At 45.8% G+C, this 23,567-nt stretch overlaps 1 protein-coding gene across 3 annotated transcripts in view; it reads left to right on the top strand.

Annotated features, from left to right (window-relative positions):
• CABIN1 (calcineurin binding protein 1) overlaps positions 1 to 23,567 on the top strand; it is a 190,071-nt gene that overhangs the window by 57,203 nt on the left and 109,301 nt on the right. For all 3 annotated transcript variants that reach the window (XM_063143985.1, XM_063143984.1, XM_063143986.1), the window contains 9 exons: positions 314 to 463; positions 5,163 to 5,440; positions 6,756 to 6,924; positions 7,419 to 7,555; positions 7,771 to 7,988; positions 13,741 to 13,819; positions 14,351 to 14,541; positions 15,165 to 15,314; positions 17,040 to 17,234. In XM_063143985.1, coding sequence (XP_063000055.1) covers positions 314 to 463; positions 5,163 to 5,440; positions 6,756 to 6,924; positions 7,419 to 7,555; positions 7,771 to 7,988; positions 13,741 to 13,819; positions 14,351 to 14,541; positions 15,165 to 15,314; positions 17,040 to 17,234 — 1,567 coding nt within the window. The remainder of the gene's footprint in view (positions 1 to 313; positions 464 to 5,162; positions 5,441 to 6,755; positions 6,925 to 7,418; positions 7,556 to 7,770; positions 7,989 to 13,740; positions 13,820 to 14,350; positions 14,542 to 15,164; positions 15,315 to 17,039; positions 17,235 to 23,567) is intronic.

Below are 23,567 nucleotides of genomic sequence, written 5' to 3'. Positions count from 1 at the left end.
AGCAGCAGCATGGAGCCGTTTGCGACTTCAGCAGAAGTCAAATACAAAGGCAGGCAATGACACAAGTCTTGTTTTTGGCTAGTAAACAAGACAAAATTTGCTGATTGTTGCTCACTGCTAATCCACAAATATTTCTTCTGTATGGTATTTGTTACGTGAAATGCTAATACCGGAACTAATCACAGTTTTGTAGGTCAAGCCATGTTAGTGTGCAGCTTTCAGAATTGCTGAAGTTTTGATATCAGCCCAGTTAAGCTATTTTACTTTCTGCAATGTGACTTTGAAATAGCCTGTTTCCCTTCATTTTTTTCAGTGATATGTCAATCCACGATGTCCGTGTGAGTGCATCTGAAGCAAGGACAATCCTTGAAGAAGCGCTGGAACTGCGTAGAAAAAGACAAGCTTTAATGGCTCGGCAGAGCGAGCCAGATCTGAAGCTTGTCCAACCAATTCCTCTTTTCACGTATGCCTCAACTATGCATGAGCTATAATTATACTTATGTTTGTTAACTGATCAGGATTTACTACTGTCTCTTTATATTCCACCCCCCACCAGAGGTTTCTGAATGAATTTGGGTAGTACCTGAATTCTTGCTATCCTAATATTTTATGGGTCAGCTCTTGTGCTTTTCCTATTCTGTGTGGATGCTTTCTCATACCTGCCTGACAAACCAAGCTGTAAATAGTTTCAGTTCATTTGTTTGGAGATCTTTAGAGCTCAATTTTATTGTGTGGCCTAGTTTTGAAGTGAAAGGCTGCGATAAGAACTGTAACTTGGTCCCAGTTTCTGTCTCCTTTATTTGGATTCCAGTAGTAGATAGTTAACAGCCATCTGGATAAAACAGCTGCAACAGTAAAAATATTATTGTGTCAACAAGCCTCTGTTTAAACTATTGATTCTGTTAGGTTTTAGTTGTGTCTAAATCAGCCTTCCTCAACTGAGTGCCCTCCAGATGTGTTGAACTACAATCGCCATAATTCCAGTGTGGCTGAGAATCATAGGAGTTGAGGTCCCAGCATGCACCTGTAGGGCACCCAGTTGAGGAAGGTTGGTCTAAAGTTGTGCAATAGTTGTATCATTTTTATGGCTGTGGTTAAAGATGGGTGCCTTAATGTGTGACCTCCGGCTGGCGGGCCTAATCTTTTGGCTCCTGCTTGTCCAGTTTTCATACTTTTCAATTTGTACAGCTGGAGGATGTGGATAAGACCCTTGGAGAAATGAAACCTACCATGTATGTGCTGATCCCCTGCCCTTTCTAGCTTATTAAAGTGGCTGGGTGAATGCCTCTTTATGGCAAGTTGTGGTTCTGTCTTGCCTAAAAGAGACAGTGGTAAACAAACAAACACACAAACCAAAGTCCTCCTTGGGCCAGTCTCCAGTATTCTTTAGCAAGGTGCAGCAGCATTGTGGTGGCTTCTCAGCTTGGGGGTGTGTGTGTGTTCTGGATGAGATGGATAATCTAGATCCATTTCAGTGTGGCTTCAGACCTGGTAATGGGACAGAAACTGGTTTGTTCACCTTAGTGGCTGATCTATGTTGGAACTGGATGGGGAGAATGTGCCCCTGTTGGTTCTGCTTCACCGCTTGGCAGCTTTCAATACCATTGACCATAGTATTCTTCCTGTCTGTCTGTCTGAAATGGGACTGGGAGTCAGTTTTACAATAATTCTTCATTGTGTTTTCTATGCATCACACATATGGGCTCTGCGCCTGCACAGAAACTCATTTCAGACACGTCCAATAGCTGAGAACACTCTTTCGAAGGAGCTTCCAAATAGACTCATGTTTCTGAGGGATTCCTTTATTCTTTCTTTCTGTCTTTTCATTTTTTCTTTTCTATTTATTTTCTGTTTAATTTCACCCAGGTTTTGGATTAATCCTGTTGTGATCGCTGGTTGCCCTCGCCTACGGGCCTTTTAGAAAGTGTGTGAGGTGAGGAAGCAAGCTTCTCCCCACAGATGGCCACTCACTGTGTGTATTGTGCCTGGGAGAAGGACATATTGTTGAATCGTGCCACCATTGTATGTCCTTCACCAAACAGACCCATAAACACAGAGCAGATAGGCTCCGACTTGTATTGTGGCAAAAGGCGCTAAAGGCCACCGATACTACACGTAAGCATGACAATTTTCAATCAGAGAAGATGGCTACTTTGTCTGCGGCAAAGGGGCAAATCAGACTGCCCCTCTGATTATTCAGGAGGTTGAGGTCGGAGCATCTCCTGTGAGGTCATGTACAGCCATGGCTGCTAGTGGCCAGGAAAAGCCTGTGCTACCAGGTCGCTCTCTTATGGTTGTCATGGCTAACAAAATAGTGAAAAAAGTCAGGACGCCTAAGACCATTGACTTGCAGAAGAAGAAAAAGAAAAAGATCTCTTTCAGATAACCTGGACCAGAGCCGTAAAGGGCTTTATAGGTGATAACCAGCACTTTGACAATGCTATGGCCCATGTGTAGGGAACCGCCAAATGTCTTCCAGATGTTTTGGTCTTTGACTTGCACAAGCCATGCTAAGTGGGGCTGATGAGACTTGTAGTCCAAAACATCTGGAAGGTGCCAGGTTATTTACTCCTGCTATAGTTCCTCAGCTGGTATATCTCTAGCACTCTTAATTATTTTCTTTTAAGCCACTGATTACAGGGCAAAAAGACATATTTACATAAAATGGTATGTAAATAACAGGGAAAATTTATCTCTTGATTGGACTAAGCAAATGGATGTCAGAAGTATTGAGATATTCTTTCTGAAACAGCAGCCTGTTGAGTGATTTGCTTTAAGCAAAAGAAGGATCAGGCCAAAGACCTATCCAGTCTAGCAATCTGCTTGCATAGTGGCTCACACTTGTCCTGCGTGGCATCACTTATGATTAAGACCAGGTTGCCTCTCTTCTGCTTGGAATGATAAATAACTGTTCTAGGACAGTTATTTAGGGCATTGAGGAATTTTACCACTTTGTCATGACCTCACTGGAAGAATCCTCTCTGAAGAAGAAATAAAATAGAAGTTGCCAAGGGTCTACCCATGTTAGAAGATCTGGGGTAGCCTGGGCCCTCAGAAGAAATCACCACTAGTCTGTAGAAGGAGGGGAGTTCTGTCTATGAGGCAGAAGCTGGGAGACCACCTGATCCCCGAAAGTGTCATCACCTCAAGAAGAAGGCAAATAGGTCTCCTTTGAGAAGTGCTAGATTACAAAGGAGGACTTCTCAGGAAGAAAGGGCCTGTAACACACTGCTGCTGAGGTTTGGGTGGGGCTCAGGAAGCTCTGGCTATATAAACCTTCGGTTCTAGTAGGCCAGTGCTGGAACAACATTGTTCTTTCCAGACCTTGTTTTGTGATTGACCCTCCATGCTACTGAACCTTGGACTTCCCCTTAACTCTGTTTCTGGACTGTGTATTGTATCTGACTATCTAACTGTGCTCTGATCTTTGCTTGTATCTTGACCTCTCCTGCCTTAGCCTGATTTATTTATTTACAATATTTATATACCACTCCCTATCTAAAATAGATTCCGGAGCGGTAAAAAGTAAAAACTGTAAAAAGAAGATTTAAAAAGCAAAAGCAAATTGTTCAATTTACAACAAAGGACTAAATAAAATCAGCAGCTAGTTAGTTGAGGAAGGGTTCATGAGACCTTTGTGTTTGACCATTTGCTTGTTTTGTTGCCATGCCTTTTGGATTGCCCCATAATTTGCTCTAACGCTGAGTCTGATTCAGCCATAAAAGGACTTATCCAGGTAATGTAAGGGTAATTGCTACCACTTATTGCAGTACTTCCTCAGTTGAATGTGTTCCTGACTTCATTTTTCATCTCAAGATCACCCTGATCATTTTGGTCAGGGGCCAATGGCATGTCCCCAGCAGTAAATTATTTTTGCAGCCTATATTATCACCCACAGAGCTTTTGGAAGTTTCTGGTTTCCTTGATATTATAACCTCTTTGATGTATAGAGCAACACCACCTCTAGTATGCCTCTCCCTGTCCTTCTTCTGGACTCTAGATGACCATATCCCACTGATTTTCTCTGTTCCATCAGGTTTCTTTTTTGCCCACTACATAGAAAACGAAGTACTCCAACTCTCCCATCTTGGCTCAGAAACTTCTAGCATTAGCATAGAAGCACCTTTTCCCAGATGTATCCAGTGTGTGCATCTTCTCCTATGGTCTTTAGGCCTTTTTGACTAGCTACCATATTTATTTATTTATTGCATTTCTATACCGCCCAATAGCCAAAGCTCTCTGGGCGATTTACAAAATTAAGACAATTCAAGTATAAAACAACAGTATAAAACCATAATATAAAATACAATATAAAAGCACAACCAAGATAAAAACAGCAGCAATGCAAAAATACAAATTTAAAATACAAATTAAAAACAGCAAGTTCAAATTAATTTATAGACTCTTAAAATACTGGGAGAATAAAAAGGTCTTCACCTGGCATCTAAAAGAATATAATGTAGGTGCCAAGCGAACCTCCTTAGGGAGCTCATTCCACAGCCAGGGTGCCACAGCAGAAAAGGCCCTCCTCCTGGTAGCCACCTGCCTCACTTCCTTTGGTAGGGGCTATGCTTATGGCCTATTTCCACCCCATCACCAGTTGGGCAATTGCCTGTATGTTTCCAAGCCCGATTCAAGGTGCTGGTTTTCACCTATAGAGCCTTACATGGCTTGGCACCACAATACCTGACATGAACCTACCCAAACGCTACGTTCAACATCTACGGTCCTCTTCCGGGTGACTACTCCGAGGGAAGCTCAGAGGATGGCATCAAGAGAGAGGGCCTTCTCTGTGGAGGCCCCCCAGCTGTAGAACAATCTCCCTGACGAGGCCCACCTGGTGCTGACATTGTTATCTTTTCAGCGCCAGGTCAAGACTTTTTTCATTAGCAATATGTAATGAGCCTGGGTCTGTTTTTTAGGCTCATAGTTTTTTAAAGTTGTTATAGTGGTTTTAAACGTATGTGTATATTGTATGTTTTTGTGGTTTTTAATTTTTGTATATTGTTTTTAAGTGTTTTAATCTTGTGTGAACTGCCCAGAAAGCCGAAGAAGGATTTATGTAGCAGGGGAATTATTTAATGATTAGGAGACAAGTATAGTGTGCACTGGTACTTGGGTAGTTGCTGAGCTTGTGTTGGTTGTCATGTACTCTCATGCAGGTGGAAGTGTCTTGGGGAGAGCTTGATGGCCATGTATCAACATCTAATCACTTGTGAGCTGCCTCGGCCCAGCCTGGGCAAGAGAATTGACCTTTTAGAGTACCGGGATCTGGACCAGGACTTGGATATCCTTGCAACCTCCACTTCTGTCAGCGTTATCCAGCCCAACCCTGTCAACACTAACCCACCGGTGTCTGTGACCGAGCCACTACTAACATATTCACCAGTGACGCCTACTTTTCCCAGTCCAAATGTGCTTGAATCAGTAAATCCTGCAGGTGAGGATGATATTTGCCAAAGGCACCACATTAGAGGGCCCCAAACATTTTGGGCCCGTGGGTGCATTTGGAATTTTGAGGCAATGTTGTGGTCACACTCACAAAAACAAGTGTCATGGTGCTTGTATGTTCTTTCTTCTGACAGCCGGCTCAGCACCCTGAACTCTCTCCCAGCACAGAGAGAGGCGGGGGTGAGAGACAGAGAAAAAGAAACACTAGACCCAGACAGATAGGAAGAGAAGAAAAGCCCTCTCTCTTGGCTCTATGAACTTTCCAAGTCTGAGGTTACCTCCTCTCCATTTCTGAAAGAGAGAAGGCAGTGAGTGGGGGAGGGGAATGCAGAGGCTTTTGTGAGTGCTCATGGAAGCCTTCGTCAGCACCACTGGCCCACAGGCACTGTGTTGGGAATCCCAGCATCACATTAATATATTCCCTGGGATCCCCCCCCCCAGTGAGAAGTATTCTGAATCATGTGTTCTTCACTGAATGGCTCATCAAAGAGTAGCATTGGCCATCTAGTCTGGTCTGCTGCCCTAAACACTGAAGAGTGCATCAGAAAACTCTGAACAGGATGGCTTCTGCAATCCAAGGTGACAGCCAAAGCCCAGCTTCCAGACTGATGTGTGCTTGAACAAGATGAGAGCTAAGTGATGCAGACTGCTCTTCCTGGGGCTTTTGGATGAAACACATCCAGGATGGGGAGATTCCCTTGTGAGCAAGATGTTGCCACTGCAGCTTTCCTACAGGTGGCATCCTGCAGCAAAAAGCTTCTGGCCACACTGTACCCTTCAATAGTTCACATACCTTTTCTAAGCAAGAATGCTGGGGGAATAATCTGATATTGCAGGGTTGGGCAGTCTTCTTTGTCCTGAAGGCTGCATGTGGCAATGGGTCATGTGATGCACCTGTGCATCAACACATACACTGGCCAGCCACATACCCATGCACAGCCCTCCCCCAGTTCTCTTAATCACATCCATGCATATATGTGCACTCCCACCCACCCCATCACATAGGGATGGCGAGGAAATCAAGAAGGAGGTGTGCAGGGATGATACTTCCTGGGTGCCAAGTTCTCGTTCAAATCACACTCTTGACAGCCTGCCAAAATATTTTATGGCAGGCTTTCAGGAGACTGATTGTGCTGGAGAAGATGGTGCACAAAGAGAATCAACCTGTTTAGCACAAGGACACCAGCGGCAAAATTTGGGGACAATGGCAGCAGCATGGGCACCTGCAGCAGGTCACACAAGGAACCTACAAGGTGTCCTTGTTAGACAGACAGTTTGACTGGAAATTCTTTGCCTCTTCTTAGGTGATGCCTCTATGGGTGACAAATCAAAGAAAGCAGTGAAGCGGAAGAGAATTGCTGAAGACAGTGGTGAGACAGCAAAGAGGCGATCAGCTCGAGTGAGGAATACCAAATGCAAAAAGGAAGAGAAAGTTGATTTCCAGGAGCTGCTGGTGAAGTTCCTTCCGTTACGGTATGGCAGCCTTTTGCTGAATAATGATTGCTTGTGATGGTTCTGGAAAATTAACATTGATGTTCAAAAGCTGCTAGGGTACACCAAGGCAGTTTTGATGCAAGTACTGCTCTGAGCAAGGGTTCCCTGTGTGAGAGAGAGCTCCATGTGAGTGCCTGTGACAACCCTGTATAATTGTGGATCAAATTGCCTGGCCTCTATTTTATGTTTGGGAGTGTGGGTGAGTTGTCATCCCAGTAACACAAATTGGCAATTTTGCAGGCAATTACAAGATATTTGTATTTCATTCCGCTTCGATTTGAGTGGGGTTAAAGCAAATCTAGCTTCTGAAAATTACAGGTTGCTTGCAAATTGGCCATAGACCGACCACCATGGATGTCTATATTATGAGGGTTTGGCAAGGGTCAAAGAATCTGTCTAGACTTGGAGCAGTATAGAAATATTTTAAATAAATAAATAAATAAAATGCTTTACTTTTTTGGTTCTTCTTTAAGCCTGAGGAAACTTGATCCAGAAGAAGATGATGGTCCTTTCAGCAGCTATGAAGTCCAGTCTGAAGTCAAGGAAGAGAATTTCCAGCATATTGGCTTGCATAGAATGTCATTTGACTTGACTACAGGCATGGAGTCTGGTAGGAATTTTTGCTGGCTTCTGAGTGGAGTGAATCCATACAAGAATTTTAGTAGCATTTGCTAAATATTAGCTTGATTAGCTCACCTTCTGTATTAGATGCAGAAAATATCCATGCTGTAACGTGAATCCTCTGACAGTGATTAAGTGAGCTGTTGTGATGTCATACAATGCAATGACTACTTCAATGGACGTTGTGCTGATTTTTTCTTCCAGAGAAGCAGGATGTTCATAAGTTCCTCTTGGCTAATTTGAACAACGGAGGCATCCTTGAGTTGATGATGAGGTATCTGAAAGTGATCAGCGAGAAGTTCCTAGTGAAATGGCCACTGGGCTTGTCTGAGGTTGTCTTGAATATCTACAACAACTGGAGAAAGCACAGCAGTAGCCTACCCAACCCACTATTAAGGGACTGTCACAACCAGCATATCAGAGTAAGGAAATGCTTTAGGTTATGACCTCATTCCTTTGCCCTCACTCACCATATCTGAAATGTGTGAGAGTTCCTAGCTGCAAAGTTACACAGTGCTTGAGTTTCCCTTGAAGTTATATCTGATTGGATGGAGGCTTGGCTCTATGCAACAAAACAGATTCTTCGTGGTCTCTGTGCATTACACATATGGGCTCTGCGCCTGCACAGAGCTTGAATCATGAACTTCCGAAGCTAAGCATATTTTGGGGCTGGAACCCTCCGCCACCGTCCCACTGCGCATGCTCCGCTGGGCTCCCGCCCTTTCCTCAGTTTCTTCTCGACCGCCATTGTGGCTGGACTCGTTTAGAGACTTCAGTGCATTTCTACGACGTTGCTAAGCAAACTTAACGTTTTATTACCTCTTCTTCACTCCCTTTTCTGTTTGTTTGTTTTTTACAAATTCTTCATTTATCAAAACAAAAAAATTATTAGCTAGATTTTGTACAGCGATCTGTTGGTCACCTCACACCAGGGGCATATGGCCATTAAGGCCCCCTTCCAATTGTGTGGGGGGAAGCTCCGTCCCACACTCGCTTTGCGTTGTTTGCCCAGGTGAGGGGCACATTGTTGAGTCCTGCCATCATTGCATGTCTTTTACAAAACAGATGAAGAAACATCGTGCAGACCATTTGAAAGCAGTTTTGCAGGAAAGAGCATTAAAAGCTGTCAATGCAACAAACTCTCAAACTATGGAAGAAAGGGGAGATATGCAGGAGGCAGTCTGAGATGCCCCGTCTCAATCAGTGACGACTCTAACCATGGGTCATAGTGAGCCACCGACCCCTGGCTGTTCCTTGTCTCTAACAGCTGCTAATAAAGATCTAAAAAGGGCCAGAAACTTTAATCAGGGTGACCCACATGAAAAGAAAAAAAGGTAGAAGGACTCTGACAAGGGCAATTCTTCGATAGGGAAAGGCCTCACTGCCACCGCTTCTGAACTCACTGAATCAGGTCCATACTGAACCTTCGGTACCAAGGGCGGGCGAGTCACCAGTCCCACCGCTAACCAGACAGTCTCTACATTGGAGGGCAGAGTCCATGATTCCACTCCCACTAGGGATCATGATGGCGGGCCAATCCCAAGACAGGATGTCAAGAGGGGCAGTCTACCTCGCAGCCGTCTCCAGCAAACACCCACCAGTTGATGGCTTCACACTCTTCTCACACCCACTGGCCCGATCCTTCATCAGAGGCCTGAACAACCTTGCTCCACCTATCGAACCTCAAGCACCACTGTGAGAACTGCCACTAGTGCTAAAAGCACTAACAACTAAGCCATCCGAGCCTATGGCTACCTGCAGCCTGCAATTCCTATCTTGGAAGGTTGCATTCCTAGTCACCAGCACCTCTGCCAGATGAGCTAGTGAACTCTCAGCACTCAGGGTCGATCCGCCATACCTGATTTTTCACAGGGAATCAGCATCCCTACGCCCTGACGTCGCGTTCTTACCCAAAGTAGCATCTGATTTCCATATCAACGAAACCATATTGCTATCCATCTTCTTTTCCAACCCAAAATCTGATATATAAAGGCATCTCCACGCACTAGACATCAGGAGTGCACTTGCCTTTTATAAATCTCGCACTGAGACATTCAGATCCATGAACAAGCTGTTTGTATGCTATGGCAAACCTAAAAAGGGCTCACCAGCTTCATCTCAATGTATATCAGCTTGGATCAGACAGACCATCATTTTGGCAAACGGTTCTCCAAAAAGAAGCACCCGTCACATATATGAGCTCACTTCACACGGGCAATGGCAGCATCAATAGTCTTTGCCGGGGGAGTATCTTTGACAGCTCCAGCAAAGGAGATTACCTTGTCGTGGTGCTGGAGCTTGAGCACCTCAAGGATGCCATGAGCTAAACCATGAAGGGACACCCAAGACGGGAAGGTCATGGTAGAGAGGTCAGACTAAATATGATCCCTGGGGAAGGTAATGGCAACCCACCCCAGTACTCTTGCCATGAAAACTAAATGGATCAGTACAACCAGAGATATGTCAGTATACCATCGGAAGATGGGACCCCCAGGTCGGAAGATGGTCAAATGCTACTGGGGAGGAACAGAGGATAAGTTCAACTAGCCCCAGATGTGATGACGCAGCTAGCTCAAAGCCGAAAGGATGGCTAGCGGCCGACGGTGCTGGTGGTGAACGACGAATCCGATGTTCTAAAGATCAACACACCATAGGAACCTGGAATGTAAGATCTATGAGCCAGGGCAAATTGGATGTGGTTATTGGTGAGATGTCAAGATTAAATATAGATATATTGGGTGTCAGTGAACTGAAATGGACTGGAATGGGCCACTTCACATCAGATCACCATCAGATCTACTACTGTGGACAAGAGGATCACAGAAGAAATGGAGTAGCCTTCATAATTAATAATAAAGTGGCTAAAGCAGTGCTTGGATACAATCCAAAAAATGATAGAATGATCTCAATTAGAATTCAGGGTAAGCCATTTAACATCACAGTGATCTAAATATATGCCCCAACCAGAGATGCTGAAGAAGCAGAAGTAGATCAGTTCTATGAGGATCTGCAGCACCTACTGGATAATACACCAAAAAGAGATGTTATTTTCGTTACAGGAGACTGGAACACTAAGGTGGGCAGTCAAATGACATCTGGAATTACAGGTAAGCATGGTCTAGGAGAACAAAATGAAGCGGGACATAGGCTGATAGAATTCTGCCAGGACAACTCACTGTGCATAACAAACACTCTCTTCCAACAACCGAAAAGATGGCTTTATACATGGACTTCACCAGATGGCCGACACCGAAATCAGATTGACTACATCCTTTGCAGCCAAAGGTGGCGGACATCTATACAGACGGTAAAAACAAGACCTGGAGCTGACTGTAGTTCAGATCACGAACTTCTAATTGCACAATTTAGAATCAAACTAAAGAGAATAGGGAAGACCCACAGATCAGTTAAATATGAGCTCACTAATATTCCTAATGAATATGCAGTGGAAGTGAAGAATAGATTTAAGGGACTAGATTTAGTAGATAGGGTCCCGGAAGAACTATGGACAGAAGTTTACAACATTGTCCAAGAGGTGGCAACAAAAAACGTCCCAAAGAAAAAGAAAACCAAGAAGGCAAGATGGCTGTCTGCTGAGACACTGGAAGTAGCCCAAGAAAGAAGGAAAGCAAAAGGCAACAGTGATAGGGGGAGATATGCCCAATTAAATGCAAAATTCCAGAGGTTAGCCAGAAGAGATAAGGAATTATTTTTAAACAAGCAATGTGTGGAAGTGGACAAAGACAATAGAATAGGAAGGACAAGAGACCTCTTCCAGAAAATTAGAAACATCAGAGGTAAATTCCAGGCAAAAATGGGTATGATCAAAAACAAAGATGGCAAGGACCTAACAGAAACAGAAGAGATCAAGAAAAGGTGGCAAGAAAATACGGAAGATCTGTATAGGAAGGATAATAATATCGGGGATAGCTCAGACGGTGTGGTCAGTGAGTTAGAGCCAGACATCCTGAAGAGGTTGAATGGGCCTTAAGAAACATTGCTAATAACAAGGCAGCAGGAGACGACGGTATCCCAGCTGAACTGTTCAAAATCTTGCAAGATGATGCTGTCAAGGTGATGCATGCCATATGCCAGCAAATTTGGAAAACACAAGAATGGCCATCAGACTGGAAAAAATCAACTTATATCCCCATACCTAAAAAGGGAAACACTAAAGAATGTTCCAACTATCGGACAGTGGCACTTATTTCACATGCCAGCAAGGTAATGCTCAAGATCCTGCAAGGTAGACTCCAGCAATTCATGGAGCGAGAATTGCCAGATGTACAAGCTGGTTTTAGAAAAGGCAGAGGAACTAGAGACCAAATTGCCAATATCCGCTGGATAATGGAGAAAGCCAGGGAGTTCCAGAAAAACATCTATTTCTGTTTTATTGACTATTCTAAAGCCTTTGACTGTGTGGATCATAACAAACTGTGGCAAGTTCTTGGTGGTATGGGGATATCAAGTCATCTTGTCTGCCTCCTGAGGAATCTGTATAACGAACAAGTAGCAACGGTAAGAACAGACCACGGAATAACAGACTGGTTTAAGATTGGGAAAGGAGTACAGCAGGGTTGTATACTCTCACCTTACCTATTCAACTTGTATGCAGAACACATCATGCGACGTGCTGGGCTTGACGAATCCAAGGCTGGAGTTAAAATCGCAGGAAGAAACATTAACAATCTCAGATATGCAGATGACACCACTTTGATGGCTGAAAGCGAGGAGGAGCTGAGGAGCCTTATGACAAAGGTGAAAGAAGAAAGTGCAAAAACTGGGTTGCAGTTAAACCTCAAAAAAACCAAGATTATGGCAACCAGCTTGATTGATAACTGGCAAATAGATGGAGAAAACGTGGAGGCAGTGACAGACTTTGTATTTCTGGGTGCAAAGATTACTGCAGATGCTGACTGCAGCCAGGAAATCAGAAGACGTTTACTTCCTGGGAGGAGAGCAATGACAAATCTTGATAAAATAGTTAAGAGCAGAGACACCATACTGACAACAAAGGTCCGCATAGTTAAAGCAATGGTATTCCCCATAGTAACCTATGGCTGCGAGAGCTGGACCATAAGGAAAGCTGAGCGAAGGAAGATAGATGCTTTTGAACTGTGGTGTTGGAGGAAAATTCTGAGAGTGCCTTGGACTGCAAGAAGATCAAACCAATCCATACTCCAGGAAATAAAGCCAGACTGCTCACTCGAGGGAATGGTATTAAAGGCAAAACTGAAGTACTTTGGCCACATAATGAGAAGACAGGATACCCTGGAGAAGAGGCTGATGCTAGGGAAAGTGGAAGGCAAAAGGAAGAGGGGCCGACCAAGGGCAAGATGGATGGACGATATTCTGGAGGTGACAGACTTGACCTTGGGGGAGCTGGGGGTGGCGACAGCCGACAGAAAGCTCTGGCGTGGGCTGGTCCATGAAGTCACGAAGAGTCGGAAACGACTGAACGAATAAACAACAAAAAAATCTTTGACAGATACCAAAGCAGCTACCTGGGCTTCACAGTCAACATTCATCTGACACTATAAGCTGGACGTACAAGCCAGATCCAGCTTACGATTCGGAAGAGCCGTGCTCTCTTCAGTTCTCCACTAAGGGACACCTTACCCACCTCCGGTAAGTCAGCTCGCTAATCGCCCCATTAAATGTGATGCACAGAGACCACGAAGAAGAATGACAGGTTGCTTACCTGTAACTGTGGTTCTTCGAGTGGTCATCTGTGCATTCACACTACCCCCCCCCCCCATTGTCCCCGCTTCGGTGTCAATATTATGTTGGTACTGACAATTTGGCTAAATCCTTAAGTTCGAGATCAAAACAGCGGTCTCAAGGAACTGAGGGATTTGGCGGGAACACGGCAGTGGGGGAAGAGTTCTCAGCTATTGGAAGTCCTTCTGCATGCGCAGAGTCCCATTAAGTGTGAATGCACAGATGACCATTCGAAGAACCACAGTTACAGGTAAGCAACTTGTCATTTCTGATCCTTAATGTGCATTGTAGAGAGTGCAGTTCCCTCTCGTTAGGAGGATTTTTCAACTGGCAGTACAAATCACAGAAAGGCTTAGCAAAAGCGCTACTTCATCATCTTCCCCTCTTTCCTCAGCCTCTCTCCTCAGGCTTTCTAACACTCCTCTCTCTGCTATTTTTTTGTCTTTGCCATAGGATATGATGCTTATGAGTCTGTCCTGCATGGAACTACAACTCGATCAGTGGTTGCTGACCAAAGGGAAGAGCTCAATGGGTGAGTAATGGCTGAAATGTGGCAAACGTTCCAAAGAGCTGCACCATGTAATATCTATGCTTGCAGGAAATGCCTTGCAAGTTCCCTGTAGCAAGATCTGATTCTCCACAGGTAGTATGTATCTGAATGGATGTTAGGGAGGAGCCATGTCTTGGCAGAAGATCAGAAGTTGTGCGTACAGAAGTTTCCAGGTTCAGTTTCTGGCATCTCAGAGTCAGGTTGGGAGAGATCTTGCCCCTGAGATGCTGGAGAGATGCAGCTAGTCTGAGTAGATGGCCCTAAACCAGTATATGGCAGCTTCATATGTTGATGTATGTTTATTTGCTTACTTGTGTCCAAGTGCTCTGCTTGTAGATGAGAACTGAATTTCTTTCCTACGCTTTTTGAACGAGCACCTGTTTGACTTTCAGGTGTACACCTTGAGGTTTACTGTGCCTGATGCTCATATTTTAAATTTGCATCCATGATGAATTTGTGTTCTCTGGTAAAATTTGTGAAACTTTGCGCTAAAATGTAAAATAAATATTTCAGTATCTCCCCGCAATGGCCCTGCTGCCAGCTCTGTGAATGGCAAGTTTGGCCCCGATTTCCCAGGCACCCATTTCTTGGGGGATCTGCTGCAGCTTTCCTTTGCATCTTCCCAGCGGGACCTATTTGAGGAGGGTTGGCTGGAGTTTGTGGTTCGAGTGTACTGGCTGAAAGCTCGATTTCTGGCGCTACAGGTGGGTGTTCAGCAAATAGACTTCTTTAATTAATTTGTAATTCCTTGCAAGATGGTGGCTGGGACAGGGGAATTCCTGTTTTTTACAACTTTAGTTACTTTTTTTTTTTTAATAATCCAGGGCATTTGTAGCTGAGTTCTTGCTTTTATACTGAAACCTTGCTGTTAGTATATACGTAGCTGTGGCTGGGACCTTTTTATTTTCTCAGTATTTTAAAACCCAATTTAACTTAAATTTAAACTTTGCTGTTTTAATTTCATATTTAACCTATATAAATTTTTTCTGTGTGGTTTTTTCTTGGTTGTGCTTTTTATATTGTATTTCGTATTTGTGTTTTTAAATTGTTGGTTGTTTTTATGCTCTTTGTGGTTTTAATTTTTGTGAACCGCCCAGGGAGCTTTGGCTATTGGGCGGTATTAAAATGTAATAAATAAACATATAAATAAAATTAGGCACTCAGCTCTTCTGCAAGTACATTGGAAGTCTGTTCAGGAAGATGGAGTGAGGAAATTACCCTTGAACAAAACGCAATTTAAGCTGTGATGATTATAGGAGGGGCTGGTTAAAGAAGACACTTGCAGTAGTGGCCGGCAGTGCTTGAGACTCTGTGGTTGCTTCCCCAGGGCGATATGGAGCAAGCCTTGGAGAACTACGATGTCTGCACAGAAATGCTCCAGAGCTCTGCTGCAGTGCAAGCCAAAATTGGCAGCAAAGAGAATGTCGTGATAAGATTGCCTAATCTACATGTTGATTCTGTGGTTTCTGTGGAAGAGGTAACAGCTTCTTGGTCGCTGTAAGAGCTTCACTGCACATGCCTCATTCGTGAGGGGGAACTTGCCTCAGTTCTTCTTAGTTCTTTGGAGGCAGCAGGCTACAACTTGAGGGTCAGATAGGGCATGTGCTTTGCTTGTTTGAGGCCCTGGATTCAAACCCCCAGCTGTTGGGAAATGGCTCTACCTGAGATCCTGGCAAGCTGCCGGAGGGTGTGGGGGAGGCAGCACTACCCTAGATGGGTCATGGGGATCATAGAATCATAGAATAGCAGAGTTGGAAGGGGCCTACAAGGCCATCGAGTCCAACCCCCTGCTCAATGCAGGAATCCACCCTAAAGCATCCCCGACAGCTGCCTCTTGAAGGCCTCTAGTGTGGGAGAGCCCACAACCTCCCTAGGTAACTGATTCCATTGTCGCACTGCTCTAACAGTCAGGACGTTTTTCCTGATGTCCAGCTGGAATTTAACTTGAGTCCATTATTCCGTGTCCTGCACTCTGGGAGGATCGAGAAGAGATCCTGGCCCTCCTCTGTGTGGCAACCTTTTAAGTATTTGAAGAGTGCTATCATGTCTCCCCTCAATCTTCTCTTCTCCAGGCTAAACATGCCCCGTTCTTTCAGTCTCTCTTCATAGGCCTTTGTTTCCAGACCCCTGATCATCCTGGTTGCCCTCCTCTGAACATGCTCCAGCTTGTCTGCGTCCTTCTTGAATTGTGGAGCCCAGAACTGGACACAATACTCTAGATGAGGCCTAACCAGGGCCGAATAGAGAGGAACCAGTACCTCACGTGATTTGGAAGCTATACTTCTATTAATGCAGCCCAAAATAGCATTGGCCTTTCTTGCAGCCATATCGCACTGTTGGCTCATATTCAGCTTGTGATCTACAACAATTCCAAGATCCTTCTCGTTTGTAGTATTGCTGAGCCAAGTATCCCCCATCTTGTAACTGTGCATTTGGTTTCTATTCCCTAAATGTAGAACTTGGCATTTATCCCTATTAAATTTAATCCTGTTGTTTTCAGCCCAGCACTCCAGCCTATCAAGATCACTTTGAAGTTTGTTTCTGTCTTCCAGGGTGTTAGCTATCCCACCCAATTTGGTGTCATCTGCAAATTTGATCAGCGTTCCCTGCACCTCCTCGTCCAAATCATTAATAAAAATGTTGAAGAGTACTGGGCCCAGGACTGAGCCCTGCGGCACCCCACTCGTTGCCTCTCCCCAGTTTGAGAAGGTTCCATTGATAAGTACTCTTTGAGTCCGATTCTGTAGCCAACTGTGAATCCACCTAATAGTTGTTCCATCTAGCCCATTTTGAGCTAGTTTGTTAATCAGAATATCATGTAGCACTTTGTCAAAAGCTTTGCTGAAGTCAAGATATATGACGTCCACAGCATTCCCACAGTCCACAAGGGAGGTTACCCGATCAAAAAATGAGATCAAATTTGTCTGACAGGACTTGTTCTTGACAAATCCATGTTGGCCTCTAGGGATGATGATATGCGGAAGCTTTCTGAAGAGATATTTTATTAAAATAGTGTAGTTCTGGTTTTAAGAGACTATGTCATTGGTTTGAAAAAGAAAATGAAGCGGATGGTCTTAAGTTGGGCTCCTGCCTTAGTGATTTGTCCCCTTTTCATCACGTGGTCTTTGCAGATAGTTTTGTTGCCTGTGAGAAATACCAAAGGGAATTGTAGGTTGCCATGTGCTATGTGTAACTCTTGCAGATTGACAAGAACCTCAAATCTCTGGAGAGATGCCAGTCTTTGGAGGAGATCCAGCGCTTACACGAAGCTGGAGATTACAAGGCCGTGGTCCGCCTGCTTCACCCAACGCTGTGCTTCAATGGATATGGCCGGACCAAACACCTGGAGTTCGTCATCTCCATACCAGAGAGGCCTGCTCAGCTTCTCCTGCTGCAGGTTTGTTTTTATGATGAATACTTAGAATCATAGAATAGCAGAGTTGGAAGGGGCCTATGAGGCCATTGAGTCCAACCCCACACTCTATGCAGGAATCCACCTTAAAGCATCCCTGACAGAGGGTTGTCCAGCTACCTCTTGAATGCCTCTAGTGTGGGAGAGCCCACAATCTCCCTAGGTAACTGGTTCCATTGTCGTACTGTTCTAACAGTCAGGACGTTTTTTCTGATGTCCAGCTGGAATCTGGCTTCCTGTAACTTGAGACCATTATTCCGTGTCCTGCTATCATGTCACCTCCTCAATCTTCTCTTCTCCAGGCTAAATATACCCAGTTCTTTCCGTCTCTCTTCATAGGGCTTTGTTTCCAGACCCGTGATCATCCTGGTTGCCCTCCTCTGAACACGCTCCAGCTTATCTGCATCCTTCTTAAATTGTGGAGCCCAGAACTGGACGCAATACTCTAGATGAGGCCTAACTAGGGCCGAATAGAGAGGAACCAGTACCTCACGCGATTTGGAAGCTATACTTCTGTTAATGCAGCCCAAAATAGCATTTGCCTTTTTTGCAGCCATATCACACTGTTGGCTCATATTCAGCTTGCGATCTACAACAATTCCAAGATCTTTCTCGTTTTTAGTATTGCTGAGCCAAGTATCCCCCATCTTGTAACTGTGCATTTGGGTTCTATTTCCTAGGTGTAGAACTTGGCATTTATCCCTATTAAATTCAATTCTGTTGTTTTCAGCCCAGCGCTCCAGCCTATCAAGATCACTTTGAAGTTTGTTTCTGTCTTCCAGGGCGTTAGCTATCCCACCCAGTTTTGTGCCATCTGCAAATTTGATAAGCGTTCCCTGTCCATTGAATAAATGCAGCCAGATCCTCTACTATAGCCTTCCCAAGCTTTTTCCTTCCGCACTTCAACTCTCGTCAGTGCTAGCCAGTTGAATTCCAAAAGATCTGGAGGGCACCATCTTAGGGAATGTTGCTTTGCTAGCTTAGACTGTTGAACCAGAAACTGGCAACTTCTTCTTTGTGATGAACTGTGCATTCACACACATGGGCTTTGTGCCTGCACGGAGCTCAGACTCGGGAAACTTCCATAGCTAGAGGCATTTGAAGTTGGGAACCCCTCCCCCACCATCACGTGTACCTGTTCCAATGGTCCCCACCTTCGCCTCAGTCTCTCTTCGACCACCATTGTGGTAGCATTGTGAGGGAAGCTTCTGGCTAGTTCTTCTTCGTGGTCTCTGTGCATCACACACTATGGGCTTCTGCGCCTGCGCAGGACTAGTGTCGGGAACTTCAATAGCTGAGTAGAATTTTTGGCGGGATCCCCGCCCACCATCCTACTGCGCATGTCCAGGGGGTCCCGCCATGTTCCTCAGTTCTCTTTCGACCGCGCTGCTACCTATTCCGCAGGCCTCGACATCGACTGCCCACCCTCAATCTCTTATCATGGAGCAACGGGCACCTTTGGGCAATAAATCCCACACCCTTGTAGTAGCAAAAAAGCTCTCCAAAAGGGCAAGGGATCATAAGGCGGACAACGGGAAACAGAAGAAAAAACCTCGCCAAGACAAGGAACCGCACCCTCCGTCTTGCCCTCCGACTCCACAACCACAACTGATACCGTCGGTACCGTCACCTCCACCGACTTCGCCTCCGCTTCCCTCGGTACCGCTGCCCACGGCATCGATCTCAGAGGGTGAACTCCGAGACTCTCCATTGACATCTAGAGCCATTCCATTGGCACAACCAATTCCTCCTCAACAACCTTACGAACAACAGATTTCTACTCAATTGGCTATTCGCCCCTCTTCCCATAGATCGCGATCTCCACTCCGTGACTGGGACTCCGATTCTAACTGGTCCATGCCGAGACCTCACGCCTCACATCGCCGTCGAGACCGAAAACCAGACCGCCATTGGGACCGAGACTTCACTACGGCATATCACCGTTCTCCATACCGTGAGCGTCCACCTCCACGCTCCCCGCCTCCTCCACCAGTACCCCCTAGGTTCGCGTCACTGCAGCGCTCGCTACAAATAGAACAACAACGCCAAAGTCAGCGGAGATTACCCTCCCCTTCCGACAATGACTACCGATCGGCTTCATCTTCCGTCGTATCAGCACCGAGATCGGTACCATCACCGACTGACGCTGTCGACACAACTGAGCATGCATCTCCTTCCGATGACACTAATCACTTTACTGAGCAGATCCTTCGCATGGCCCAATCCCTCGGCATCGATGCTCAACAGCCCTCCGAGGAAATCGCTGACCCTATTTTTGATTCTGCCTATGCAGATAGTACACTTCCGGTGTCGATACCACTCTTCCCAAGACTCCTCCATATCGCCCGTCAGTCCTGGAGGGCACCAACCGCTCTTGGACCCACATCTAGACAGCTTGAGAGTCTTTATAGGGTACAAGAGAAGGACGCCTCCTTCCTCTTCAGCCACCCTAAACCTAACTCCGTTATCGTTGAATCCTCACAAAGTCGCTCCACCAAGACCCACACTACACCTTCGGACAAGGAATCTCGTCGTCTTGACATAATAGGCAGACGACTATATTCCTCTGCTGCTCTCACCATCAAGGTAGCTAACTATACCGCCCTTATGGCGCGCTACCAAATTTTTCTTTGGGACAAGATGGCATCTCTTACATCGCACCTCCATGATGACCAAAGAGAGCTCGCCCAACTTTTCCACACTGAGGCAGCTAAGATTTCTTGACTTCAACTTAATGCTTCTCGTCATTTGACTGACTGCGCATCTAAATCTATGATTGGCTCTGTTGCCCTCCGTCGCCATGCTTGGCTTCACGCTGCTGGCTTGACCCCCGAAGCGCGCTCAAGGATCGAAGACCTCCCTTTCGATGGTGACGGTCTATTTAATTCCACCACCGATGAGGCGATGGATACCATCCAAAAAGCACGCCTCACGGCACAGAAAATGGGAATATCTCAATCTTCCTTCCATCCATCCTATAAAAGAAAATGGCATCGCCCACAAGGCTCCTTTCCATCAAAGTACTAACAGCAACAACAACATCACGACAGATTTAATCGCTACCAACAGCAATTCAACCAGCCCAAGCGGCAAATACCTTCACCACGTTTTCGTCAACCTCGTTCCAAGCCGGATGTGTTTCCCAAACGTCGCCTTTGACAACCACTCTCTTCCACTAACAACACCAACCTTCGGCTCCATACTAAAACCCTTCTATCACGCCTGGTCCAACATCACAAACAACACCTGGGTTCTCACCATCATTCGAATAGGTTACCGCCTCGAGCTTCAAGACATTCCACCTCTTGGTACCGTAAATATCACTTCTCCGTCACAACCTCTCATAGACGAATCTCGTCTCCTCCTCAGCAAGGGAGCCATTCGAAGAGTCTCCACCAATATCAGCCGAGGATTCTTCTCCCGATATTTTACGGTACCGAAAACCGACGGCAGACTACATCCTATATTAGACCTCAGAAACCTCAACACATACATTCAACCAAGAAAATTCTGAATGACCACCTTAGCTTACATCCTTCCCCTGCTCCGGAAAAACCATTGGGTCATCTCCGTCAACTTAAAGGATGCGTATTTTCATATCACGATCCACCCGTCCCATCACAAACTCCTCCGTTTCACCATCGGGACTGACGTTTTTCAGTTCACAGTTCTTCCCTTCGGACTCTCCTCTGCCCCAAGGGTATTCACCGGTGTGTGCACATCTTCGCACCCAAGGGGTCACAATTTTTCCTTATCTAGACGACTGGCTTCTTACAGCTGCGTCTTCCTCTGCAGTCCTTCGAGACACCACATACACTCTCGACCTCCTTGCCTCTCTAGGTCTCTGTGTCAACAAGGAAAAGTCAAACCTTCTTCCCTCACAACGCATCTCGTTCATCGGAGTCGACATAGACTCAAGAACCTCCACAGCATATCTACCTCAAAAACGAGCACTCACTCTCATCGCTCACAAGCGTACCATCTGTCATCGCCCCTCTCCGACTGTCTGGGCCATTCAACGCTTGCTCGGCCTCATGGCGTCCACCGTATATGTAGTACAGTGGGCACGCCAGCGAATGCGCCCTCTCCAAGCCTACCTCATGAGCTCCTACAACGGCACGACCGACCCACGTCGAACTCGCCTCATCATCCCACCAGAGGTCCACTCCTCCCTGCTGTGGTGGACTCGAGCCCACAACCTTCTCCAAGGCATGCCATTTCGGCAACCCCCACCATCCATCACAATTACGACCGACGCATCCAACCTCGGCTGGGGCGCCCACACCGATCATTTCAACACCCAAGGTCGATGGTCCACCATTGAGCGCACTCTACACATCAATGCCCTTGAGCTCCTAGCAGTATACAAAGCGATGGTCGCTTTCGAGCCCGACATTCAACACAAGCACGTTCTAATCCTGTCTGACAATACCTCAGTCGTGTGGTACCTCAACAAACAAGGAGGGACACGTTCTCCCACACTCCTCAACATAACCCTTGACATCTTCAATTGGGAAATCCCCAGGAACATCTCCATAATCGCCATCCACATTGCGAGGAAGTCCAATCAAGTTGCAGACACCCTCAGTCGCACCTTCTCCCCGACCCACGAGTGGGAACTCTCCCGGACCATCCTTCTCAAACTTCTTCGTCGATGGGGAACTCCATCCATAGACCTCTTCGCCTCTCAGACCAACACTGCTTGCCAACTCCGGCTATTGGAGAGCTCCGACTATTGGGCGGTATAGAAATGTAATAAATAAATAAATAAAACTCTTCTGCTCCACAGCTGGGCACGGAGCATCTTCTCTTGGAGATGCCTTTCAGATCCAGTGGGCACACACCTTTGCTTACATGTTCCCCCCCTCAACACAGTCATTGCCAGACTACAGACAGAACCAATGACTGCAATTCTCATAGCCCCTTGGTGGCCCCGCCAGTCTTGGTTCGCACCTCTCCTCTCCATGTCGAACCAGACCTACATCCGTCTACCCTCGATACCGAACCTCATCACAACAGCGGCCACATTCACCACCCAAATCTCCAAACACTACGACTAACTGCATGGAAGATCAACAACCATCACTAGACATTCCTCCGCAAATAGCGAGAAAACCATCGACTAGAAAAGCCTATCGAGCCAAACGCCGCCGATTCAGATCTTTTGCACGGCAGCACAAATTCGATCCTCAAAACTGCTCCATCAAAGATATTCTCCTCTTTCTCAAGTACCTTCTAGACTCTGGTCTCAAAAACTCTTCACTTCGGGTACACCTAGCGGCTTTGTCCACTGTTCACCCTTCAATCCAAGGACATTCTGTCTTTACTCATCCTCTCATCAAGCAATTCCTAAAGGGTGCTAAAAATTTGTTTCCTCCAACAAGGCACATCACTCCACAGTGGAGCCTGTCGTCCTAAAAGCTTTAACGACCAAACCTTTTGAGCCCTTAGCATCTATCAGCCTACGCCTCCTTTCAATGAAAGTAGCCTTCCTCGTAGCTATCACGTTGGCCCGTCGTGCTTCTGAACTCACAGCCCTTCGTGTCGACTCACCATATCTGTCTTTTCACCCTGACAAGGTCACACTTCGACCAGATCTACAATTCCTTCCTAAAGTCGTTAAATCTTTCCACCTCAACCAGGACATTATTCTTCCTACTTTCTTCAAACAGCCTTCTTCTCCACTAGAAACAACTTTAAATTGTCTCGATGTTCGACGAGCCCTGGCATTCTACAAGGCTCGAACCGAGCCTTTCAGAACTACTCCTCGCCTATTTGTTTCATATGGCAAGCCAAACCAAGGTGCGCCTGTATCTTCACAAAGGCTGTCAGTATGGATCACCCAGACAATCCGTCTTGCCTATCAACTTCAAAACCTACCTATACCTAATCCAGTGACAGCGCACTCTACCAGGGGCATTGCCACCTCTATGGCTTTTTCCAGAGGAATTTCCATTCAGGAACTTTGTAGAGCAGCCACCTGGTCCAGGCCCTCTACTTTCATCAGACACTACCGACTAGATGTCAGAGCCAGAGCTGATTCCAGTTTCGGTAGAGCTGTCTTATCCTCACTCCTGTGATACCAACGCTACCAACGAGACTGCACAGAGACCACGAAGAAGAAATGCAGGTTGCTTACCTGTAACCGTAGTTCTTCTAGTGGTCATCTGTGCATTCACACAACCCACCCACCATCCCCTCTTTGTCTTGTTGAGACTTGGAGGTATACTGCACTCTACAATGTGGCATATTGTTCTCACATGTGTACATTCTTTACTTCATTCTATGGTTTGAAGAGATGTATAGACATACGTCTCT

The sequence above is a fragment of the Elgaria multicarinata genome, chromosome 18, assembly GCF_023053635.1.
Source record: "Elgaria multicarinata webbii isolate HBS135686 ecotype San Diego chromosome 18, rElgMul1.1.pri, whole genome shotgun sequence".
NCBI classification, from domain to species: Eukaryota; Metazoa; Chordata; class Lepidosauria; order Squamata; family Anguidae; genus Elgaria; species Elgaria multicarinata.
Note: the sequence above shows the minus strand (reverse complement) of the source record. Positions and strands in the feature narration are given on the sequence as shown.